The sequence below is a fragment of the Tauraco erythrolophus genome, chromosome 2 (assembly GCF_009769465.1).
Source record: "Tauraco erythrolophus isolate bTauEry1 chromosome 2, bTauEry1.pri, whole genome shotgun sequence".
Taxonomy (NCBI): Eukaryota; Metazoa; Chordata; class Aves; order Musophagiformes; family Musophagidae; genus Tauraco; species Tauraco erythrolophus.
Window position 1 is genome coordinate 39,377,999 of NC_141466.1, and position 25,427 is coordinate 39,403,425.

At 38.3% G+C, this 25,427-nt stretch overlaps 1 protein-coding gene across 1 annotated transcript in view; it reads right to left on the reverse strand.

Annotated features, from left to right (window-relative positions):
- COL19A1 (collagen type XIX alpha 1 chain) overlaps positions 1-25,427 on the reverse strand; it is a 191,957-nt gene that overhangs the window by 109,303 nt on the left and 57,227 nt on the right. The window contains exon 9 of the mRNA XM_086625286.1: positions 20,810-20,854. Within this exon, the coding sequence (XP_086481412.1) occupies positions 20,810-20,854 (45 nt within the window). The remainder of the gene's footprint in view (positions 1-20,809; positions 20,855-25,427) is intronic.

Genomic DNA, 25,427 nt, shown 5'->3' on the forward strand with positions numbered 1-25,427 from the left:
ATTTTTTAACGGAGTAAATGATTTGTCCTCGCCAAGCCTGTCGTACGGAACGTCCATGTCCTCTGTGAAGCCAGAATTCAAATCAGAGGTCCAACTTTTACAATTTATTCTCATGAGAACTGAGCCAAGTCATGCTCATTTCTGCCTTTATGGAGCACACTATACTGCATAATTAACAGCTTCAAATCTAGCCAATTCAATCGCTGAAGTCACTCTGCAGTGTAGCGGAGGCTGCTAATAATCAACATCGTGGCTTACCTCATAGATTAACAAAAAAGAGAGAAAAATGTGTTAATGCTATTTTATAGCTAATGTTCCTGCCTGCTTATACTATATTCAGACGAGACAATTAAAGACTATTTATTGCAAAAACAAGATGACAAAACTCTGGAAGCGCCATGCCTTGTTTATTAGTTAACTAAAACTAATCCAATATAACACTGAATTATTTGTATTTCTTTGGGTGCATTCTGCTTTCAATTACCCCAATGGAACAAGCTGATGGGGTTGCTCCAACATAAGCGCTGGGAGGGATTCAGTCTGCTGTGTGTTAATAGCGGACACACTGAACTCAGTGGTAACATTCTTGAATTAGAGCCAGGGGCTCAGGCATAGCCTCTGCAAGACTGGAGTACCAGCCTTCAACTCACTTGTCGACTTCAAGGCTGCCTCGTTTTCCTTGCATACTATTTCCTCCTTATTATAATGGCAGAGTAATGCCTTTGGAAATAAAATACATTCATATTCATATCTAAAAGTTTACCTAAAAAGGGAAAGTTTCTTTCGCAGTGCTGCCCTGTTAATAATACTAATCAGGAATTCCTGATATCCTTTGTTCCAAGCATTTTCAAGTACCATTGTTAACAATAGCTGAAAGGCTCTTCAAAGTACACAAGTTATACAGTATCACTAACTCAGTACAGATATCTTAGAATTTTCAACCTCTGAAACTCTGTGACTTCACCCTACATATCTTTTAAGATAGTTACGGCTTAGTTGGTTTGGGTTTTTTTTTGTAATATTCTCTCGCATTTTGCTGCAGCTGTATCTCAGTAGAATGCTCTCTGTGAATTTTCTTTTCTTGCGACCATTTCTCCATAGCTTCTTATAAACTGAACCCAGCTTAGAGTAAGGTTTATCGATTTTTCGTAAATAAGTTATGAATTTAAAAAATCAGCATCTTCAGTTAAAAAAAAATCCCTGTGGCTCTTTCTATCTGGAGAGCTGGAGTTACAAAGGGCTCCATCCCGATAACCTTCTTACTGACTCACCTGTAACCTTTCTGCAGAAAGTGGGATAGTACACTTCAAGAAAGTGGCAATACTCAGGTTGAAGCACCTCAAGACTGCTGAAACACTACACCATTTAAAAGGAGTGGAAATGAAGGCAGACTAATGAACTTTTCTCAGTTCAGACTGGGAAAAACTATACAAGGAAATGAAAGAGTGAAACAAGAAGCTGCTTTCCAAACAGGCTGTAATCCTGTACTGCATAAGACCACTACCTAAGTAGAGTCAGAAAGAGATAGTATAAAACACTGCAGAAATACACTTCTAATTCTAGTAAACCAAAATCAACAGCGATGACCTGGAAGGATGTAAGATGAAGCTTGTGTCTTCCCAAACCCACCTACTTAGGCAAGAAAGCAGGCAATCACAAAGCTTCATAGGCATCAGCAATTCAGAGAGCACAGAAGACACACTTATCAAGGAACCGTGACCAAAAAACTTTTGATTCCCAATTGTGCCATCACTGTCTTGTGAAAGAGCCCCAAATAACAGGTGTCACTGCCTGATCAAGCTGGATAACATGTCAGGAGAAAGATCTTTCCTTCCTGCTTCGCTTATACAGACTGAGCAATACTGAAGACGTTCATACCAGCTAATTACCGCTTAGTGTCACACATCACATTTCTAAGCAAGCTCTAAGCATTTCTAAGCCAGAGAGGCTATATAAAGGAAAACTACCACAATTGAATCCAAAATCTTAGGCACAGAATGATCTGAAGCCGGGCCAATCCGCAGCTCCAAAATTGCACTGATGAATTGCCTCTTCCTGTCAGCAGGAATGAGGCAGCCATCCATTTTTATTTGTTGTAGAAAAACCTTAAAATGCAAAATGACTTCAATCAATCAGATCAGTGATCAAAAAAAAAAAAACCCAAGTCTAATAAATGTTACAGTGTAGTGCTCTCCAAATGGAGAAATCAAACACACAAATAACAAGTAAAGAATAATCCCCGTAGCACTACTGCAGAAAAGGATCTGGGGATTATTGTGGATCACATAGCGAGCAGGAGTCTGTAAGACAAAGCTATTTTTAAAAGGCTAATCTCTGTTCTCCGTTTGCCAAATGCAAATTGAAAAAACCCAATTATTCTGGTTTACTTGCCACTAATGAGAACAGTGAAAAACAGCATCTAGTTCAAGGCATCGTATTTTTCATGGAACTTTGTCAACTTTTAGGTATCTGCTCTCCTCCGAAATAGAGTGATAGAAAGTTTGAAAAAAAAATTAGGACAAAAGAGTGAATATAGGACATGCTGATGAATCTCAAATATGGGAAAGAATGCTAGAAAGGGGACAATAAGTTTTCCATAGTAATAATACAAACAATGGGCTTAATTTGTAGCCAAAAGGATTCAGGGAGGGAACTGAGGTTAAAAAGGCAGAGAAGTACTGTAATAATCTGTCTATGAATAGAGTGACATTGCCTTAACTGTAGATTTTGCTTGAGAGTGCTCTAGACAGACCTGATGACACCTCATTGTATGTGTGTCTCTATGGGGGTGAGGTAGATAGAACCTTGTACAGTCTTCCAGGGTAACATTTCCTCTAGGTTGCTCCTTGGTTCTGCTATGATTGCTCTCTCTTGAAAACGTGACAAAGTCATATGCTAAAAGAGTTTTAGATTTTCTTAGGATGATGTCCTTGCTGAGTAATGATTACAGTGCAGAAGGCACATGTCTTAAGGAGTCAAAATTCTCTCATTTAATAAATAAATTCTCTTTTTTCCTGAAGGTATTGAAAGACAAACATTAATTCAAATGCCAGCAATATAGAGGATAACAATATGACCGAGCTGTTTGCACTGTCACCATGATATTATCATAGAATCATAGAATGGTTTGGGTTGGAAGGGATCTCAAAGATCATCTAGTTCCAACCCCCCTGCCAGGGGCAGGGGAACCCTCCACTACACCAGGTTGCCCAAACCCTCATCCAATCTGGCTTTGAACACCTCCAAGGATGGGGTATCTACAACTTCTCTGGGCAAATTATCACCAAGTACAACTATCTCTGGGCATATTATCACCAAGTACAGTGATTGAATAGTATCAGTTCAGAGATGAAGAACAGAAAAATTGAAATCAAATCATATAACACAGATGAAACAGCAGTGCACAGATAAACATATTCCGAAGAGTCAGCAACCTCTTAGATTGAAGGACTGTATCCACATTCGATCAAGTCATGTAGTTTAGGCGTACTTTTACACTCTTCACGAGAGTTAAACTCTCACACTGTAACATTCACAAACACCAATTTATAAAATAGTTTACCAATTCCATGGCAGCCTGGCAGGCAATAAAGTATCCTCAGTTATTGCCTTACTGCAATCTTCTCTTACATAACCTACATAACTATGATATACTTGAGAACTAAGCCTTCAGAAAACTCAAATTCTATTCTTTCACATCTAGAAAATGCCACAGCAAGGTCACCAGCAACAGCTTATTGAAAACATAAGTGAACAATCCTTTGGTCTCTTAATGTGCTCCTTACAGATCTCTGAATCTCACCGTGGTCCTTATCTTTAATGTAATCGTATCTTGTGGAAATCTAAAAGACTGTCTAACGTTTCCTGATGCCAACCAGAGCTAGTAGTTAAGATTATTAATGACATATTAAAAGGCATTAAACAATACTGTGATAAGTAGAAAAAATAATCTATGTAGAATAGTACATAACATACATTTTAATCTAAGAGACTTCTTAGGGTAAAATAAACATAAAGAAACAACTTTGTCCTTTTGGGTGACAGATGTTAGCCAGCACAAGAAGCGAAAATACTAAGATTCTGGATGAGTCCTGCTTGCTACAATTTATACAAGACTAACCATAACCTAATATTTTGCTTTGTTATGCAATAATAAATGCCCCAAACAAATGTACTCAGGGTTAAGATGCTCATACTGGCTTTGGTTTTTTTGCCACGTGAAATTTAGATGTTGCAAACTTTGCTCTGTATGCTATCCTGCTGCAGCTCATCCTATCATCACCATTTCATTTTTTTTTTTTTCTTCAAACATTTCAATGTTAAGGGGAAAATCAAACAAAATCAACACTCAAAACACCTCTCTTTTTGGTAATTATTTGATCATATATTCCCAGACTTAACTTGAAAGAAAAATTCTTAACCCAAGTTTTATTCATAAAAATAAGAAAAATAATATAACCTAAAGCATGACTAATTTGAAAGCAGAGTTTTAGTCTGCTAGATAATATGTATTCTCAATGTCCAATCAAATACACTAATACTTTCTCCAAAGATAGTACGACCAGTCAGGTAAAATATGTTTACAAGGAAAAGTCATTAAGCTTTTTCATGGTGATCTTCATTTGCAAATGCTACTTGGTATTTACGTGCAGAGGTTTTAGTGGATGTAAACAGCTTTCTAAAAATAACTCAAAGCTTCCAAACAAAATCGGTACAATATTTATTTCAAGAATTTGCATCTACAGAAAGAAATTACGGAATATATTTTAAAGACTCTAAAAACCCCAGCATGAATAGTAATGGATATTCTATTCTTTACTCACTCCATCTGGCTGAGTTCTACAACACATTCTATACAGAGAATATTGCTTCAGTTTAAAAATTGCTGTATTGTACATCATTTATTGTGCTATAACTTTCCTCATAATCCAAAAGCAAAAGGCTTTCCAAACTTTAAACGTTTAGAAACTCATGAATTCAGTCAGACAACTCATACATGCAACTTTCCACGAAAAAGCTATACAGAGTACATTCGTGGTTCAGTTTTCCTCTCCTTCTACAGTGTCTCTGGCTAATCTCATCCACAAGTACAAAATCAACAATCATTTCTATGGGTCATCATTTACACTTCTACTCCAGATTTGCCTCCTGTCCAAGGAAACGTCTTAATTTTACAGTACCTTCTTGTTGATATCTAACCATTTGAATTTGTTTTAAATGTTTCTTTCAACATTTTTTTCCTTGAGAAAGCTTCCTCTTTTGTCCCTGAAAAAACACTGATTCTATCAGTCACTAAGAACTGGAATAATCCTGAAATGAGTCTCTCAGATACAGATCACATCCAGACCACAGACATAACCTTTTTCAGCTATCTACAAAGCTACCACTTTCACCCAGATTCGGTCACGCTATTTTCACAAATGCTCCCTCATCCTGCTCTTACCTACCCATTAGGAACACCATCACTAAAACTCTGTTCATCATTTATCTTCTCTTTTGCTGGTTCTCATGCACACATACTTATATATCGGGAAACCTAAGTACTAAACTCGGTGCACAACTTGGCATTGCAAAGCTTACACAAAATCATACCATTTATCCCCATTCAATAACCTCTCCCTTCAGCCCACTACTTCTCCGGTGTGATGAGCACAAAATTATGGAACAGGTGAAGCATCATCTTTCATATTATTTATTTTTAACTAACCAATCAAGTCATTTGGTAGGTATCCATCTTCTGTCTTAAATCTTATATTTTAATTATACTATCTTTGGGATGAGATAAATGATCTGCTCTGTCTTTGTACTGTGCCTAACAAAAGGGAATCATAGTAAATGTTTTGACTTGCAAAAATATTCAAGCTTTTACAGAATTTTGCTCTTGCATCACTCAAGAACAAAACTAATAGTTGTATTTGGCTCCAAGTTTCAAGTGCCAAACTCCACAATAATTTTCAAATTAATTATCTTGCGTACCTATCAATAGATTAAAACCTAGAAGGAAAAGAGCAGCCTCATTTGATGAGCACATTATTTTTTCCCCTTTTGTAAGTAAATACTACAAACGGATTTGACTTTCAGCCACAATTGTTTAAAATTCTATCTGTCTTTTAGTGGTGAGTTTTCTGCTTATACTGGCTTAGCGTTAACACTAGTGTTAAATAAAGATTTTTCCGTAGGAGGAATAAAGTAGTTTATTTTCAAGGCTGGTCTCCTAAGGCAACCTAAAGCCTATCTGTTCTTGTCAGCAGTTGACAAATAGTATTGCTTTCACAGAACGCAGTATTTTTTAGACACTCATGCTTTCGTGGTTTTGGCAGGCTATTGCTATTGTTATCTAGACTCTAAAAGATGTTCTGCAGATGGTTAAAGCAATGTCAAGTGTTTGCAAAAGGTGATGGACTGCTACGTCTTTTCTGCAAAGGCTGCACCTCCAGCTTTATTTCTGTCACATGACAACAGAAATAACAGAATTTTCTGGAGCTGTGACTATTAACGGTGTTCCTCAGGCCCACAGAGACAGCAGTATCGGTTACCTCTATTTTCCTAGACTAGAGTAAGTCGTTTATTAAGGTCACAGAAATGCAGACTTTAGACCAGGAAACTGTGGTTTCCATAAAGCTCTCATGGACCCTGGTAAAATCTAAAGGTGTGACGTGTTCAGTCTTCTGATGGTATTTATCTGCGGAGGAGGCCGTGTTCAAAATAAGCACACCTTGTCCAGCTAGACTTCACTATGGCCAGTTCAAAACACAGCTAGAAAAGTAGGAAATGGCTGCCTTCTGCATAGAACTTAGTAATTATAGATTTAATGCAGGAAGTTTTCTCTCTTTTTGAGAGGATCAAAATCCACTGCTCCCACTTCCCTGGCAACTGTCCATATCCTATCAGCCCATAGGATACTGTGTATAAAAACAATTGTCATATTTCTGTTCTAGCTGGACCACTGTGCAGTGAAATATGAAAAATCAATGGGTCTAGAAAACACAGATGAAAAACAGTCTGCAGTTCACTGAAGGGAAGGAAGCATCTATAGAAAGGATATCCTGGGAAATTTGAGCTGTATCTACTGGCTGGCTATTGACAACAGAAGTAAGATGAAGTTAACACCAGCCTTTTATGTACCTAATAGGTACATAAAAGTCATAAAAGGCTACAGAGCAAAACTTTATCTGTGCACATTATATATTTGCCTCACCATATGAGGAAGATAACAATATGCTCCCTGTAGAAATCTAAGACAACTCAGTCTCCACTTACCGTCACAGGAACTCTGAACTTCTGTCGTAAATTAGCTGCTCTTCTAAGCTAGATTCTTTGGTTTCTTAAACTAAAATTCAAGAATACACAAAGATGGCAAATGAGTGTATTGTACAAAGTATCAGCATAAAGCTGCTGATTGGGTTGGCTACATTAGGCATACTTCTGTACAATTTACCATTCTTTGACTTTTGTGCAGATCAAGCCTTAATACCCTTGACTTGTGGGCCCGCTACGTCACATCTTCTTTAAAGTATTTTCTAGATATGTAACAGTGCAGCATAACAGAAGAGGATCTACAGACCAAATGATGAAGAGTACTAGATGTTCACACTATATGTTATTTTGTTGGAGCTATTCCAAACCTACCTTGGAGTAACTTTAGTCTGTTTTCACAAATTCAAGAGCCAGTTGCAATTGCAGCACCTTAGGCTTGTTTCTGGAGTACATCTTTCAGTTTAGCTACATCCAAAAGGAATCGTACTGTTCTTCTCCAGCCCAAAAAGTCATCTATACAGGACTGCAGACCCTTCTGGTCATTACAATAGGCTAATTCCTCTGGTATACTTTGGTTGCTGAAGAAAAGCCAGACAGCAGTCTGGAGAAACAGAATCTGCTGGGATATAACCCAGTAAACAGAGGCTTTTTTTGGTCAAAACAGTCTCCTGATTTGTTTACTTTACTAGGCATCACACAAACAGTCACAATAACAGCACACTGGGACACCAGGGATAGGAAGAAGCAGCTGGAAATGAGGAGACGAGAGAGGAAGACTGTTTTTATCATTGACAGTATTACCTTAACAAAACATCAGCTACCAAGTGGAGGAAAAAAAAGTGCTTTGGAGACTTAAATACACTTAAACACCTATGTTGCTGACTTTTCAGTAGTAACATCCACATCTGTCTTTGCAGGTTGTGGAAGGCTTCCCCCACTCACACATCAAGTTTTATTTTTGGTATATTAATGAACAAAGGTTCTGTCATCTTCTGTTCTGCAGTGACCAGTGTGAGTAGCCATTTTGTGTTTTGTCTTTCATCACTGTTCATGAATTCTGACCCTAATTGCAAACAACTTTCATTCAAAATTGCATGAGCCCATTTAAGGACATATTGACTGAAACATCTGCAGATTTGCTTCCTTGCATTCATGTCTATTTTAGAAATATCATATAAAATAATGTTTAAAACGGTCTCACAATACAAGGCTAAACTACATGAACTACAAGGCTGCATAAACATATATGTAATTTATGCTAAATGATGTTTCCTAATGTTGCAGCATCAATACTGTTTCACTAGATTATCCTATTGCCTCTTCTCATTAGATACCTGTCAGTGCTCTCTTTTTCATGAAGAGTAACTCTCTGCAACAGTGCATACAACATAATCTCATTGATAGTAGCAGCTGCAGGGTACTGATGGCCTCCTTCCTGTGGAGCCCTGCCAGCTCAGCCTTACAGCGTATCTCTGCTCAGCAACTCCTAAGAACTGCCTCTCATTTGAAAGAAAGGAGACTCACATGTTAGGAGCTCTACTCACTTCGTTATGTTAAAGTAATACACTGCACCTGCCAGTAAGGATTCAGTTGTGCTTACTCTCTGTTGCTGTAATGCCTTCTTCCTCCAGAGCCTCCTTTCTGGCTTAAAGTTCTTTAAAAGAAAGCTTTCCTTTGGTAACTGCACTGCAGTTAACCAAAAGAATTAAATTAAAAGTGATTCAATGTAGAAATCTATTACTTGGCATGTTACACTAAAGATTTTTGTGCTTGTATTGTATTTCCTAGAAGAGGATGACTTATTCTAGTACACACAAATATGTACGTAAGCATACAAGCATATTAGTGTAAATGTGCACTTTCAACCAAAAATTGAGGAAACATACTCAAAGTTAAACCTATCACCAGATACGGGATCAAGAAAAATTATTCCCCCTAGACGACAGTTAGAAAATACTGGGAATTACAACCATATGAAACTACTTTAATTTTGAGTCCTGGCAAACTGTAAGACCAGACCAATGGCACTACCTGAAGTTATTCAGAACCCATGAGAACTGCGAGGAGCTGAAGAACTCATGTTATGGTACACTGTACCACCAATGCTTCTCATAGCATTTCTAGTTAAAGGCAATTCTTTCCTCAAAGATATTACGCAAAGGCATTAGTGAAATGTAAACAGCTTTTGGGAAAGTAAAATAGGAAAGAGAATGGACAAAGAAGCATATGGGTGGGTGTCTGCACAGCAGGAAAGGTAAGTTAGGAGCCAGAAAAAAGGGCTGGGAAAAGGCACAGATAATCAAGAACAAGTAACAAAAAAGCAACCAGAGAAAAAAAATATCCAGAAACAGTGATAAGAAAACAAGTTTGAACAAAAATGACTGGATGTTGAACTTCAGTCAGACCTATTTCTCTGAGACTACATTGTGGGAACACTCATATGATGGGCTATTTCCAAGCCTCTCACTAATCCAATCGAGGTCACATTTAGTTTGCAAATTAATTCTATTCTGGCATTTCTTATCTTTTGTCTCAGCAATCCTCTTTTTAAAATTGAGTCTGTTCAGATTAATAAATTGCAAACAACAAAAATGATCTGTCATAATGAATCATACAGCTTTTCACCAAAGATCATCTGTGGAATCAGAAGACAGAATATTTAATTCACATCAGCATGCTTTATCACTTGAGCTAGAAGACTAGGTAGCTGTAGCAGAGGATGATCCCTCTCTTCTGGTGAATCAAAAGCACAGGCTGAGCATGGGACACCTTCCATTCATCACAGAATACAAACAATTCACTAGGCAAGCTGATGAAAAGTGAGGAAACCAGAAATTCTGTGTTCAACTTTCGACTCTGAAAAGGTGTAAGATTTACAACTTAGGTAGACATCCAGACCACATACCTTCCAGAAGGCAGCACAGTCACATGGAAGAGCTAGGACACACTATAAATCTTGGTCTTATTCCCACATTAGTACTGATGTACCCCACTGGCTTCTGAATTACTCTCAGTCTCTTCCATCTCTCTCAGAAATACACATACATACACCACCCATTCTTCTTGTTTTCCCCTAGTAGCCCACTCAAGGTCCATGCCCATCTCTGCCCTCTCTCCTGTGCACAGGTGCCCTGACCCAAGCCCCAGGATTCACCTCACTGGTACTACACAACCCTCAGAACTGTTAAATGGAAACTGGGACTCAAGATGTCTATGCAGAGAGAGGATGACGTTGTGGTCTCTACCACTGCCAGCAGATATTCCTTTGCTCCTCCAGAATATCTTCTCAGATGCTAAACATGCAGCACTCCTTACAGATAAAAAATGTTACATTAATTTTAAATTAATTACCATTTATCAAAACTACCATTCAAAAGATTTACAGCTATAGCTGTTTCCAAACTTGTACACATTTTCTAAGCATCCGTAGCTGTAATGGTACCCAGTTACCGATCTCTGGATATGTCTTCACAGAAAACTCCAAGGTGGCACAGAAGTAACCATTACTGGAAGCAGTACATCCAAATGACTTGGCACTCTGCTCATGCTATTCAATCTTACATCTGAACAGAGTGCCTACTAATGAAGCTGCAATGCTTCCGATACCCCAGATAGCTCATTCAGAACAGGCTTGGCTGTTTCTGCAGAGCACTGCATGTAGTTTCCTTCCCAGAGCTCCACATCTGGGCCTACTATGAAATAGGCTTCCTAAGCTGTGGAGCAATAGGAATTCAACCATCTTTGTGGACTGAAGTAAACAGTACTCAACATGTGCAAACTTCTATTTTAAGACCCTAAGATCACACTAAATCTTGGTGGGGAGAAGTCAGACTTAAAAAGATACCTTTCCAGTGACAAGCAAACATGCACCTGTCAAATATTATATTTCTAATCCAAGGCAGAAAGAGCTTGAGAGTTCACACCAGCATTTAGGTATTGGCAATGTCAGTTCTCTTCTCCACTAATCTTGTTCTCAGCAAGACATGAATTGTTTATACTCAAACCTCAAAGTAAACCATTTTTAGGTACATGACCAAATCTGGTGATGATACCAAATTATTCAGGACAAACCAGATGAAGATGACCTGTGACAAACTCAATACGGGCATGATGAGATGAAATGACATAGCACAAGAAGGACAAATGATGTTTGGTGTAGGTGTATTTAAAATGATGAAGATGGTAAAATCCTTATGTTCCATACGTAGCCAGAACGTTTGTGAATGCAAACATAGCTTGAGAAACAGAATGATTGGCGATGGTCAGTTCAAAAGGACAAAGAGTGAGATCTTGAGGCCACACTCAAACCTAAAGAGAGGGTGAAAAAGGAAGTTCCATATGGGGAGCTATTAGGAAGGCACAGACAACAAAACAAAGAATTTCACTGTGATACTACATACACTGAAGTTCTTGCCTCTACCATCTTTAAACACTGCAAAAGAACTCAGAAACATCCAAAGGCAGTTAGTAAGGATGATCACATACAAAACAGTTTTCATATTAGGAAACACCAAGTAAGCTGGTATTCATAGAATGGCATAGGCTGGAAGGGACCTTAGAGATCATCTAATCCAACCTCCCTGTCATGGGCAGGGACGCCTCTCAACTAGATCAGGCTACTCAAGGCTCCGTTCAACCTGACCTTGAACACCTCCAGGGAGGGGGCATCCACAACTTCTCTGGGCAATCTATTCCAAAGTCTTACCACCCTTGTACTGAATATTCTTCAATTTGGAAGAGACATCTCAGGAACGCATGATAGATGCTTATTGATTCTTGATTGATACTGAAAAGGAGAACACGAATCTCCCAACAGAAATAGTAGGAGACACCAAATTAAATTAAGAGGAAGCAGGTTCCAAATAAACAAAAGGAAGTGGTTCTTCAAACACAAAGATAAACGACATAATTCCTCACCACAGGATACTGCAGATGCTTAAAGTTTACACGAATTCAAGGGAAAATTGAATTGAAATGGGAATGCACTCACTAACGGGAGAGAAGTCCATCGAAGGCTACTAAATTCACTGAAAACACATCTGGCTGAGATTGCAGTCCCAAACAATTGGAGGCTAGAAGAGTACATAGGGAGAAGCACTGTACTTGCTTACTTTGTCCTTATGCTTCTCCCTGGGCACCACTTCTGGCTATCATTAGAAGCAGGATGCTGAGCCTGATGAACCTTTAATCTGACCAAATGGGTACGTGTAAGTAAATTAAACAGTGATACAGCTTGGGACCTGGAACTTGGTCATCTATATCATTAAATTGATAGACCCCTGCTGTGAAGGTCTCTTGCAGACAATTCAGTGAGTCTAATTAGCATTTCCCCATATAATTCCCAGGCACAGTTCAAAATTTAGCATAGGCTAGGGACTATTCCCAACGGACAGTTTTGATTAAGCCTGTTTCAATGGGCAAGAGAATTAAACATTAAGAAGGTGGCCAGATCATGCCAAATACCACAGAACTACAGGATAAGCCCTGGTAATGTTTACCTTACTAGGATAAATGCCAGCGTGACTGCATTTGTTACAGGTAGAGACTTCCTGTAGAATTAACAATATGCTTTTCCTTTTCCTCTAGAGTATCTGTGTACAGATCTCTCTTTGTTATCATATATGATCTGCTTTGTAATTAAAAAAAAAAAAATGTCAAATAAAACCACTTGTATGCCTACTCATTGAGATGACTATCTTGTAAACATTTAACCTCATACGACTTCATGAAAAAGATTCTGAAACACTACCCACAATATCAGAACAGACAATAGTACAAGCAAAGCAAAGAAAAACATTCCACTCCAACCACAAAGTTTAAAAGGCGCAAAGGGTGACTAAATAGTTACAAGATGAGAAAGAGAAAACTCTAATACCTCCCTATATAGCATCAGGAGAAAAAAGTATGAAAAAATTCAGTTCACATTTACATCCAGCTGGTAAAGCACCTCGTCTTGACTGCATGGAACAGGACATAAAGTACCTCCAGAAAATCTTCCCCCAGCCCCAATAAGTCATCTGTATTGATGGTTAGCAAAGGTAGGGGAGCCACATTTTCAGCACAGTGGCACTGACTCCATCACCATCCAAACAAAGCAGGGAATTGGACCCTTAGTCTATAATGCAAAATGCATGTTCTACCATTACTCAAAAAAACATTCAGACTAACAGGTCTGTATACGCAGTGGCTACAGTTACATCAAGATTTGCAGCTTAATGAATTTACTCTTCTAATCTTTTGTTCAGACTGAAGCATTTCAAGTAGAATCTACAGCTGACAAACAGAAGCACTGTACTAATACACAGGAGGGTTACTAGCTGCTTCTGGGACTTTTTACAGGGGCATGTAGTGATAAGACAAGGGACAATGGCTTTAAACTGAAAGAGGGGAGATATTGATCAGATATAAGGAAGAAATTTTTCACACTGAGGGTAGTGAGGCACTGGAACAGGTTGCCCAGAGAAGCTGTGGATGCCCCATCCCTGGAGGTGTTCAAGGCCAAGGTGGATGAGGCTTTGACAAAACTGGTCTAGTGGAAGGTGTCCCTGCCCATGGCAGGGGGCTTGGAACTAGATGATCTTTGAGGTCCCTTCCAACTCTAATCATTCTATGATTCTCTTAATTGTAATTTTTCAGTATTTTTAATTACAGACCTTTGAGGGTCTATAGACTGTCTTCTATCGATGAGTAATAGCTACTATTTTTCAAGGAGACTGGAAGCTTCCCCAGTACTTGACCTGTCTTATGTGGACCAGTTTCACCACAGATTTATGGTACAGACATCAAAACATTAGAAGGACTAAATAATGACTAACTTGAACCAGCATCTTAGAAAGGAAAGGTGATTCCTTCTTCATTTATTTATGCTTATTTAGGAAAAGCACATTGAAGACTGTGAAATAAAAGACTACACCTGGGGACACGCTGGAAGTTTATAGCTTTGCATGTTCTGAATGGATGGAAGACAGACAGAGCAGTATTTTATTAGGTGTGATAGGATGAAGTAGAAAATGTTGAACCTCCAGGAAATCTTCTTGACACTAAGATCTATTAGGAATTTTCTTCTAAAGGAAATAGAGGAAGCCCTATTTCCTGGGATAATTCAAATTGTACTTCACAAAATAGTAAATATATACAAAGAACATCCTGCGTTTAGAAGAAAATGAAGCAGATGACAATTTTTTCTACATTTAGGCTGGACAAGCCCCAGACTCCTTCTCCCTTCTCACATGTATACACAGAGAAAAGCACAATCAAAACATAGAAAAAGTAAAGATGAAAGCACGGAACTTTGGAAGTAATGAATGACTATCATTATGGTTTTACTCTCAAAGCTTCCCTTAGTCAAACACATGTAACTTTTTTAATCTACATCATTTTACTGAGAAATAGCAATCAAAGAATTCTACATATCACAGCACACATACTGCTACATAGCTCTGCTCCAATGACATCCAGTTTTAAAATCCTCTATTACAAGTGTGAGATGGGAGGGAAATATGCTCTATAAAGGGAAGAAACCAGTCAAGCAAAACTGCAATTGAAGAGTCCCTTCTCCAGCACACAGCCACCCTTCTACTCTATCACTCACAACTTCTGAGATCCTGTGATTTGGTCTATGTAGCAGCATACCTTATTTGCCTCTCTGAGTTAAAACAGAAACAGAGATTTTATACTAGTATTTTGAAGCAGCTAAGCAAGGCAAGGAACTTAGGTTGCTCAGCTCTCTGAAATCACTATTATCACTATTAGTGACAATCCAGTCATGTTTGCTCAGTTATAATTAACAGGTAAACATGTTGGATTTCTATCACCACTATTTCAACTAAAATATATATTTGCCACACACATACTGTCGAATTATAATGAAGTTTATATGGTGTTCAGGTTCCATGTGTCCCACAAAACTGAATTCTCAGTGTCTAGCTCAGTTACAGAAAGAACTGTATCTGTGAAGCACACTACAGCAAACACGTATTCTAACCAAGAAGGTAGACAAGATGAGAGAAAAATGAGGGACCCAGTTAAAGAGTACTAGCTGGAGTGACCAAAGGAAGAAAGAGTCAGGAGATAAAATAGAATTAATTAAAGATTTAGCATAGGAAAAAGGCATCTTAGAGGTTATTTGTCTTATTAACTAACAGGCTTTGGGCCAGTTCCAACTCCCAAGTGATGCACATACTTCAAGTATCAAAATAGATAATAACAAATAAGATTTCAACTTCTGTAGGTTTCAAGATCTCAGACCTAGCTAAGAGTTCATTTCTTGGTTAAGCTCATAACAGCTGCCAAGCTCAAAACATTGTATGAAAACTCATCTGAACCAAAGCACTTAAACATCTTGCCTCAGCAAAGTAAAAAGCTACAAATTACAGTATAGAAGATGACTGCTTGAGAGGCAAGGGTTAACTGAGATACAAAAAAAAATTTATAATTAGGTATTGAGATTTCCAAAATTATTTTTTTCTTTTTTTTTAAACTGCTAGTGACAACATATAACTAGGTAACTTATCTCCTCCCTGACAGCTGCATTTAAGCAACTCAAACCATCCCTGGAGGTGTTCAAGGCCAGGTTGGATGAGGCTTTGGGAAACCTGGTATAGTGGAGGGTTTCCCTGCCCATGGCAGGGGGCTTGGAACGAGATGATCTTTGAGGTCCCTTCCAACCCAAACCATTCTATGATTTTATGATACCAACTGGTGTTTGAGCTAAGACTCTGCCCTTTGTTTTTGTTTGGAGGATTTTGGTTTTCTCCACTTAGAGTAAACTGACAGTCATTAAATGATGCACCAAATTTTGTGACATAGCTTTAAGCATACATTTTAAGAAAACCTGGTGCTTCTAACTTTCTTGTTAGAATGGAGGTCCATTTTGTAGACCTTTCTGTTATCAGTGTTTCCCCTGGCTTTAAAGTCTGTTATTTTGGGTGTTCTGTGCTTTTTTGTTCCAATTTGGAGGCTTGTGACATGTTCGAAGCAGGAACATATGTAACTTCACTGCACTGCAATTTCTATATGGCTCAAGTTCTCGGTGCATTATAAAGCAACTCTCTGCACGTAATTCTCTGTATCTATTCCATATTTTATTCCTTTTTTACCATTTTTTATTTATATTATTTCCTAGAGGCATCAAAACCAGGTTCAGAGATCTCTGCTTGTTAGAACTCTGTCCCAGAAACTCTGTCTACAAGCTGATTGGAAAGACAGGTTTTATTTTACGTGTCACTGGTTTCAGAGCCTGGCTCTCCTTCATACTCTGAATTGTCAAAGACTGAGATTGATTTTATTTTTTAAAAAATAATTACTGGAAGAAAGCAGTCAAAAAAAAAAAAAGCACAAACCAGAGAAAATAGCAATACAGAGAAGGCTGTAAAAATGAAAAAAAAAGATTCACCTTGTAAATAAAACTGTATTTAGAAGATGCAGGGACAGAACTTCAACTATGGGAACTGCCACAGCTCAGGTGAATAGAGCTGTGATCAGACAACTCAACAGCTTCTTGGCAATTTTCATGCTAATTAATTTTAAGAATTCCCTTTTCTTCGTATTTAACAAATTTTGACCATGCCTTAATATTTCATTTATATTGAACAATTTATTTTGTAACTACTTGTACTGGAAAATAAAATAAAAAAAATAAACTGTTTCGTATGGTTTCAGCAAACCTAAGCTAAAAACATCCCAGAGAATGCATGCACACCCATCATCCAAGGAACATGGACAATGCTACCCAAACAAGCGTTCCATGAGAGCTTCTATGAGGAAGATGGCATCAGTTGACAGGTGACAGGACATTTAAGGAAGGGCACTGGTCACCTCTAGATGTGATGCTACAAAACAAGTGTGCGTGAATGTATATATACATCATAAAAAAATTGCCTATAACACATTCTGGTGAACAATATTAGTCCATACGGTAAATTAAATGTACATTCACATCCCATCCCCACCAATATTTGGGAAAAAATCCCAATAACTCCAAACCATTATCATTTTATATCGTTCTCCTCTTTTACAAGGATTTATAACGTGAACATGTGCCAAATTAAATATATGTTCATTATACATAAAACTATAGGATAATTGAGGCTGCACGTGACCTCAGGAGGTCTCTTGTCCAACCTCCTACTCAAAGCAGGGTTCAGCTGTGAGGTAAGGACAGGTTGCTCAGGGCTGGTCTTGAAAACCTCAATGAGAAGAGGCTGCACAACCACTTTGGGCAACCTGTTCCAGAGCTTTACTGTGCTATCAGAGAAAAGTATTAACTGGGTATTAAAAACAAACACGGATATATGTTGAAAAATAAACTGTCCTGCTGTTCTCTGTGCTTATCCAATTAGAAATCTGTGTGATACCTTGCACAATTTTGATGCTATTAACAGAAAATGGTGAAGTCATTTAAGATAATCTGATCTCCTATATTTTCATGAAGCAAGCCTTTCTTTGGTTTATCCCCTGTTCTGTAACCAGGATAAAAAGTGCAGACCACTGGAAGAGGAAATGACTTCTATAATGAAAAATAGTTTTAAAATTAGAACCCCTTTCCTAATGGCTACCCAGCATCTTCCTTGCTGCACTTTCAGCCCACTGCTTTGCATGCACTACAGACTCAGCAATATACCATTCCCTTCCTATTTGCAGCAGTGTTATGTATTTGAAGACTGTTTACACGGCTGGCTCTACACTAAGCAATCCTCATTCAGGCCATCCTTCCTCAAAGGTTACATGTTCCTGAGCACCATTCTCAGTGCTCTCCTTTCAAAATCGTTTAAGTTGAAGTCTTACCAATACCAAAATAGCACAGGACTATTTAATTAGTGTTGCAGATGATATTCCACTTTAAAACACCTTAGTAAGAGTCTTTCATTTGCAGCTGACTTAATTTACTTGTATTCAGCTTCTGATCCAAATAATCCTTAGATTTTAATTTCTGAGTAGATACTATTTGATTTGGTTTTTCACAACTCAGATTTTTTTCTCCCCTACAGGTAGTTTGTTGCACTTGTTCCTTATGTGTTGGATCCTAATTTTTTCAAGCTTCATCTCTGATTTGCCAAGAACATTCTGGATTTTAAAGCTTTCTTCCAGTTATTGTCAGTCCCTCCTGTCTTCCTATCATCATGAAGTGTAATATTCATACTTTCTATGCCATATCGTAAAATTACAATTCTGAACAGTATTAGAATGAGGACACATCCACATGATATAGTCTGTCTATCTGGCAGCAAACCAATTAAAACTGCTCTCAGCATATACTTTTCCAGCCATGCTATAGAAGGATAGACCAATGTTTTTGTTGCAGCTGTAAGACTATCATATAAGACAATGTCATTATTTAAGTATCACAAAGAAAACAGAATACAAAGGATAATTAAAAATATTTACAGTAAGAGTATATTTCCCATGGGGGGAACACTTGCAGCATAACATCTGCACACAGAGTCTGTAGCTTCGCTTACCACTACTGGCTTCTGTAAGAGAGAAACAAGTTCTACCAAGATCAAAAAAAAGGAGGAAGGTGGAACAAGACTTCTGGATTCCTCAAGGAGAGCCAAGCGTGGCAAAGAAACCTTTAAACAGCCTAAAAAAATTCCCTCAATAGTTTAAATTATAGATGCCTCCTGTATCTTTAATGTTCATACGACCTCTCACTTTTGCCTCAGTTGCCCACATCTCCCTGATGTCCCCAGAGATTGCTCTGCCAAAGCAGAACGTACTACAACGAAAGCCGAAGTCAGCTGGATTGATTTGGTGAACTGAGAGATGTAAGGCTGAGTTGGTTTCAAGTATTCAATCCTATGAAATGATATGGTCACCAAATAAAAAATATAGGATGGCTCATTTTATATGTACTTCTGCAGAGAGATTGGAATGGCAAATATTCCATGTTTAGGCAGCTGTGTCCCACTCTAGGTGATACACAAAACGGAGTGTCCAAACGCTACCTTGTTCCTTAATACGCAAGACGCAGAGTTTTTTACATTAGGAAAAAGCAAGTTTTAAGTTGCACACAAATTAGTAAAATTATTTTATTTTGTGATGCTGTGTTAAAATGCAAAAGTGTTGATACATTTTTAATTCTGGAGTTCAGTAACTGGTAACTCAACACTGTTTTTCTTCAATAATTATTTGAATTAAGTCTAAATTGAGTTAAAGTCCAGGTTGAGACCCGCTGCTCATAATCTTTTAACATACTCTTTCCTCACAAACCACAACGTGTAGCTTCTGATGAGACTGTCCCAAATTATTTTTGAGTAATTACTGGTAAATAAAGATCCTTTCACTTGTGTATTTCCTTTTATTTGAAGGATAGTTGAATACATTGTTAATAGTTACACTGGAAATACTTTTAAATGGGATCTTCTAATTAACTTCTGAATTTACAAGACAAAAAGAAAATAAAAATTGTCTAAATGTGCTGACTCAGCTTCCACATAAGAAAAAATGTGACTACCAGTGGTTGGGTCATTTTATCTCTGCCTTATAACACGGAAAATCAAGCAAAGAGAGTGGCAGCGACAGCTGGAATCACGTGCCTATGTCCAAACACAATTTATTCATAAAACTCGAGGAAAGCACAGCACAGCTGCAGAGCAATTATGGAAAAAAAAAATCCACAAGCCCTTCAGAACTGATGAATAACGATGCCACCAAGGAAATAAGATCTGGCAGTGCAGTTAGAAATATTCAAGCTTAACAAGTGCTTTTTTTTAGAGGCTGAATCTTCACATTGTAAAAGTTAGTTGTTACGGATGCTGGTTTTTAATTCTGATACTTCTTCCTTCCTGGTTACTAGAATACTTCCTCTTAAAGAAACCTCCACAATTTTAAATCTGCTTAAATCCTGTTAATCCACAACGTGCTTTATTTAAAATATGAACAACGGAAAGCTCGCTGACACTTCTGAAGAGGTATGGTGAGTGAATATACCTATGTCTAAAGCAGCCTAACTCACAAAAATACTGCACTTTCTTCATTCACTCTGAGTCAGATGTGTGAAGGTGACAAAACTGACGTCAACTACTCCGTAGGTACGCAGAAGTATATAAATGAAAATCAATCTTTCTAAATCAGTGGTCAGTTATGCTGTAGCAAATGCTGAATTTTGTTTTTGCATTAAAAAAAAATTTAGTAGTTACAATCAACACAATAAGTGTAATGTATAAAGGCAGTAATTAAGCACTATAAGTACCTACACATCATCTCATCGTACATTTCATACTGTATTTCTATGATAACTAGTAAATGTTTATTTATAAGATAGCAGTAAACACTACTGGAGTCCAGTGGTTAAGGTTCTGTTACACTTAATTATTAAACCTTTTCTTACGGAAAAAGAAGCGTTTCTAAAAGAAGCACTGATGACACTGATTAACATGCATAAAAACCTCCTTGTTCTTATCCATCTCAGGAATCATTTACATAGCAAAACCACCAGAATTTTATTAATGAAAGAGTTAAGGAAGACCTTCAGAACAAAGCTCTACTTGGTTGACCATATATTGATTTGTTAAACTGAAAAAGTAAATAACATTTATACAGAATAATTTACCTTTTCGCCTTCTTGGCCTTTACTACCCGCAAAGCCACGTTCACCCTGGAACACAAAACAGTAATATAAAAATCTCAAACATAAACATTCTTCAAATTATTGCATTCTTTAAAATGGTTTTATTGCGCTGATTTGTTATTATGAGATTAAAACAGAAAAAAATAATTTGGATACTGATTATCTCTTATTCAAAAAGGTGTGAAACCTCTACAAAAAATGACATGGCCTTCCACAGTTTAGTCAATTAACAGTAGTCAATCATTTTTCTATTCTTTTAAATATGACCAGTCATCTGTGAAGGCCTCCAAAACCCAGAACAATTGAGAAAAATATACAGATACAATTTACTGAAACAAAACTCATTCCTTTCCCTTTGAAAACATCCAATTACCCAAGTAAAAAAACCCCACAACTAACAAATAGAAGAGGTGAGTTTTGAAGTATTAATTCAAGCTGAGTTTATTTCAGCAGATTGAATTCATTATTTGATGATCTTACAATAAAAAGACCTGTTATAATGCTCTTCCAGCTCCAATTTGATAACTTTTAGCTCAGAAAAAGATCTTAATGTACAATCTTACTATGTTAATATCTTTGTCAAATAGTCTGAATCTGGCTATATTATAACAAGAGTAACACCTGCTTTAGATCTTTATTAATGTATTGTGAGACATACAGCCAAAATTACATACTCGCAGGACAAAAACTACCTAATAAAAAAACCCCAAACATTATCTTTCTCCATCAAATCCTCTGGCAGGATATGGTTTGCATGTCTTTGCCAGTCTCTAGAACTCAGTCTCACCGTCTCAGTACAATGCACATGATTTTTACAGATCTGAAGATGAAAAAACTGGAAAATTTCCGAAGCAAAGCATTTGGCGTTTTCTAAATTACTTTCAAAAAATTAGAACGAGCAATGTCAAAACATTCTTTCACCCTTCGGAGAGTGTAATTTCCTTACATAGAAGTCTAAGGTTTCAGTGAGGTTAACTAGACCAGCAGGCTACAACTTGTGAAATTTCTAGCAGCATTTTGTCAAAACTTTGAACTGATACAGCATCACGTACTATACATCAGGGAATTAATTTCAAAGCTTTGGAGATGTGCAGATGTATAGATTATCACATAGTTCCGGATTTTTCATCAGCTACCTACAGTGGCTGCTTTTTTGCTTGTTTCTTTTGGCTGAGGGCGGCTTATGCAATCAACAGCCTAAGGGTCAATTTTAGAAGCATGCCGAAGACAAAGCATGCAAACCAGGATCTACTGAAATAACCTTCCACATGTCCTCACCTAAAAATCAGTGTTTAATTATTGAAATAATTTGTGAATGTATGCTACATCTGTTCTACTTGTTTCCCCTTCTCACAAAAGGTTGGACCAGATGATCTTTCAAGGTCCCTTCCAACCTGGGTTGTTCTACAATTTCCATTCTTCTCCAACTGTTGGACATGTAATACAGTTTATTCGCTTTTGACAAATTCCTAGAAGTGTTTTCTTCATCTAGCTTTCCCTTTTGTGAGACTGCATATCCTGTTTTTACTCAATTCTCCATTCATTATATAAAAATTATTCTGAGATTCAGCGAAAATTTCTCTGGTTGTAGCCTGTGTCCATTGCCTCTTGTCGTTTCACTGTATACCTCTGACAGGAGTCTGGCTCTGGTTTCTCTGCACCCTCCCAGTACTCACAGACAGCAATGAGTCTGCACATCACCCCCCACCCTCCCCCTTTCCAAATCATCTCATCTTAAGGCTGAACAAGCCCAGGTCCCTCAGCCTCCCCTTGCACACCACGGGCTCCAAGCCCCTGGCCGTCATGGTGGGCCTCTACTGGGCTCGCCCCAATGAGCTGCTCTTTATCTTCTGGGGAGCTCCAAACTGGACACAGGACTCCAGATGTAGTCTCATAAGCACCAACCACTCCTCCTCTTGTGCTGGCCATACTCTTGCTAAGGGAGACCAAGATGCAGTTGGCCTTCACTGCAAGGGCACCCAGCAGGACCTCCTCCAACTCCTTTTCTGTAGAGCTGCTTTCTAGCAATTTGGCACCTAGCCTGTACTGTTGCATGAGGCTAATCCTTCCCAGCGGCAGGACCTCATGTTTGCTTTTGCTTCACTTCACAAGTTCTGCATTAGCTCATTTCTCCGGCATGTTGAGATTCCACTGAATATCATTCTTGCTCTATCTTCCAGCGTACTGACTACTTCCCCATATTTGATAACATCCATGAACTTGCTGAGAATTTCATCACTCAGGTTATTAGTAAGACGCTAAATAATACTCACCCCAGGATCACCCTATGAGGGATGACACTAGTTACTAGGTAGCAGCTGGACTGCATGGCAGGCAGTTATTCCACCTTTGAGCCCAACAATCCAATCAATCTTCCACTCCCCTTACTGTCCATTTATCTAGTCCATATCTCACAGATTTGTCTACACTGGTATCACTGGAGACTGTGCCAAAAGCCTGGCTGAAGTCAAGGTATACAGCATCTACCATTCTCCCCCAGTTCACATAGACAGTCATCTTATCAGAGTAGGCAATCAGGTTGGTCAGGCACGGTTTGTCCTCAGTGAAGGCATACTGGATGTTCCCAGTCACCTTCTAGTCCTTCATGTGTTTAGAAATGCCTTCCAGGATTTGCTATACAATTTTTCCAGGGATAGAGGTGTGGCTGACTGGCCTGCAGTTCCCTGGATCTTTCTTGAATACGAATGTGATGTTTGCTGTTTTCAGTCATCGCAGACCTCCCCTAGTCATCATGATCTTTTGATAATGACAGAGGGCAGCCTTGCAGGGACATCAGCCAGCTCCCTCAGCACCCCTAGATGCATACCGTTTGGTATCCTGCAAATGTCCAAGTAGCTTAAGTGCTCCTTAATAGTCTCTTCCCCTCCAGTGGGCAATGGTTCATTCTAACACACTCTGCTCAAGGCTTAAGTAACCTGGGAGGCCTGAGGGAAAACTTTATTAGTGAAAACCAAGGCAAAAAAGGCATCAGGTACTCTCAGCCTTTTCCATGTCCCATGGGTCAACATTTTCTTCAGCCTTATTTTTGCTGTGGATTCAGTTAACAGAAGCCCTTCACACCCCTCATTAGTTTCAATTCTGGATGACGTTTTGGTTTCCTAACTCCATCACGTGCTCTGGCAATATTTATATATTTCTAATGGGTAGCTCACCCTGTTTCCACTGTTTACTTTCTTTTTGTGTCTGAGCTCAGTCAGGGGCTCTTTGTTCATCCATGCTGACCTTCTGCCATACTCGTTCAACTCCCTGCACATCAGCATGGACTGTTCTTGAGATTTCGGGAAGCTGTCCTTGAAGATCAACCAGCTAGGCTCCTTAGGCCTGCAGGATGGTCTTGATCACCCTTTGGTCTCTTTGCCAGACTCAGCAAACTTAGCTTCTTGAAACTCTCCTCAAAGGTCTTGTTTTCTAGGTCCCTGAACATACACTAGCTCCCTGCTAGACCCCTTCTGGTTTCTCCACACCTCTTGAAGAAGTGAGGGTAGAAGACCCTCCAAACATGACACAGCATACCAGATGCAGTAGCTCCAAGCAAAGGGAGGAAAATACCTTCCCATGATCCGCCAGCTGTAGTTTTACTAATGTAGTCCAATACACGGTTCACTTTATTCCCAATAGGAGAACACTGTCAGCTCATAATTTAGTCTCATGTCTACCTCTATGTCCTTTTCAGCAGTGCTGCTGCTCAACTGGTCAGTTCTCACCCTGTACCAATGTACAGGGTGATTAACTAATTCCTTCTTTTTCAGAAATACAGTCTAAGTGTCCAGATTTTTTTTGCATATATTTGAAATGAAAAAAATTATTTCCAGTTAGAGAAAATAAGAAATACAGTAACAGAAAGCATAGAGAAATAAGTTTAGGTAAATTTCACTTAAAAGCATTAAAAATATAACAATATTAGCCACTGGTAGCTACTTCAAAGAATCTGAATGCTGCAGAAATAAAAAAAATGAAAGTTGCAAAATAACACATTTATGACTGACTTAAATTCTCCTTTCTGTGGCAGAATTCTCATATTAAGTTAGGCAAAACATTTCACACAAGCTTTTTCATGGACAATCACCGATTACTCGTCTTGATGTGATCACTGCAGGATCACTGATCAGGTTTTCAGTGTTTTAAATGTGCCTGCAGTACAAGTCAATGGCTTTGAACGCGTAATTGATAGATAGGGGTAAGCACGCTGCAGAACTCAATGCTGGCTACCTCATCTGCAGAAAATAAGTTCCTTCCTTCCCTTCATGCTATATTACAGGAAGTATCTGCCCTAAAGATACACGAGTCAGTCCTTTGCATCAAAGTCACGCTGCAGAACATTTTCTTGAAATTTCAAGATGAACGAAATAATGGGTTATTTTATGTAGTCCCTTAATTTGTGGAAGCAGCAGAACTATTTCTCCTACAATTTCCTAAACGGAATTAGCTGGACAGATGCATGCAACATTAAGATTTCATTCCAAATACTTACAGTTAAACACAGCTGCAATCAACAGAAAACAAAATCTGACCATGAAAAGAGTCAGGCAGCTTTAACAAATATTACCAGCAAGGTCTAGAATATAGAGTTCTCTTTTTT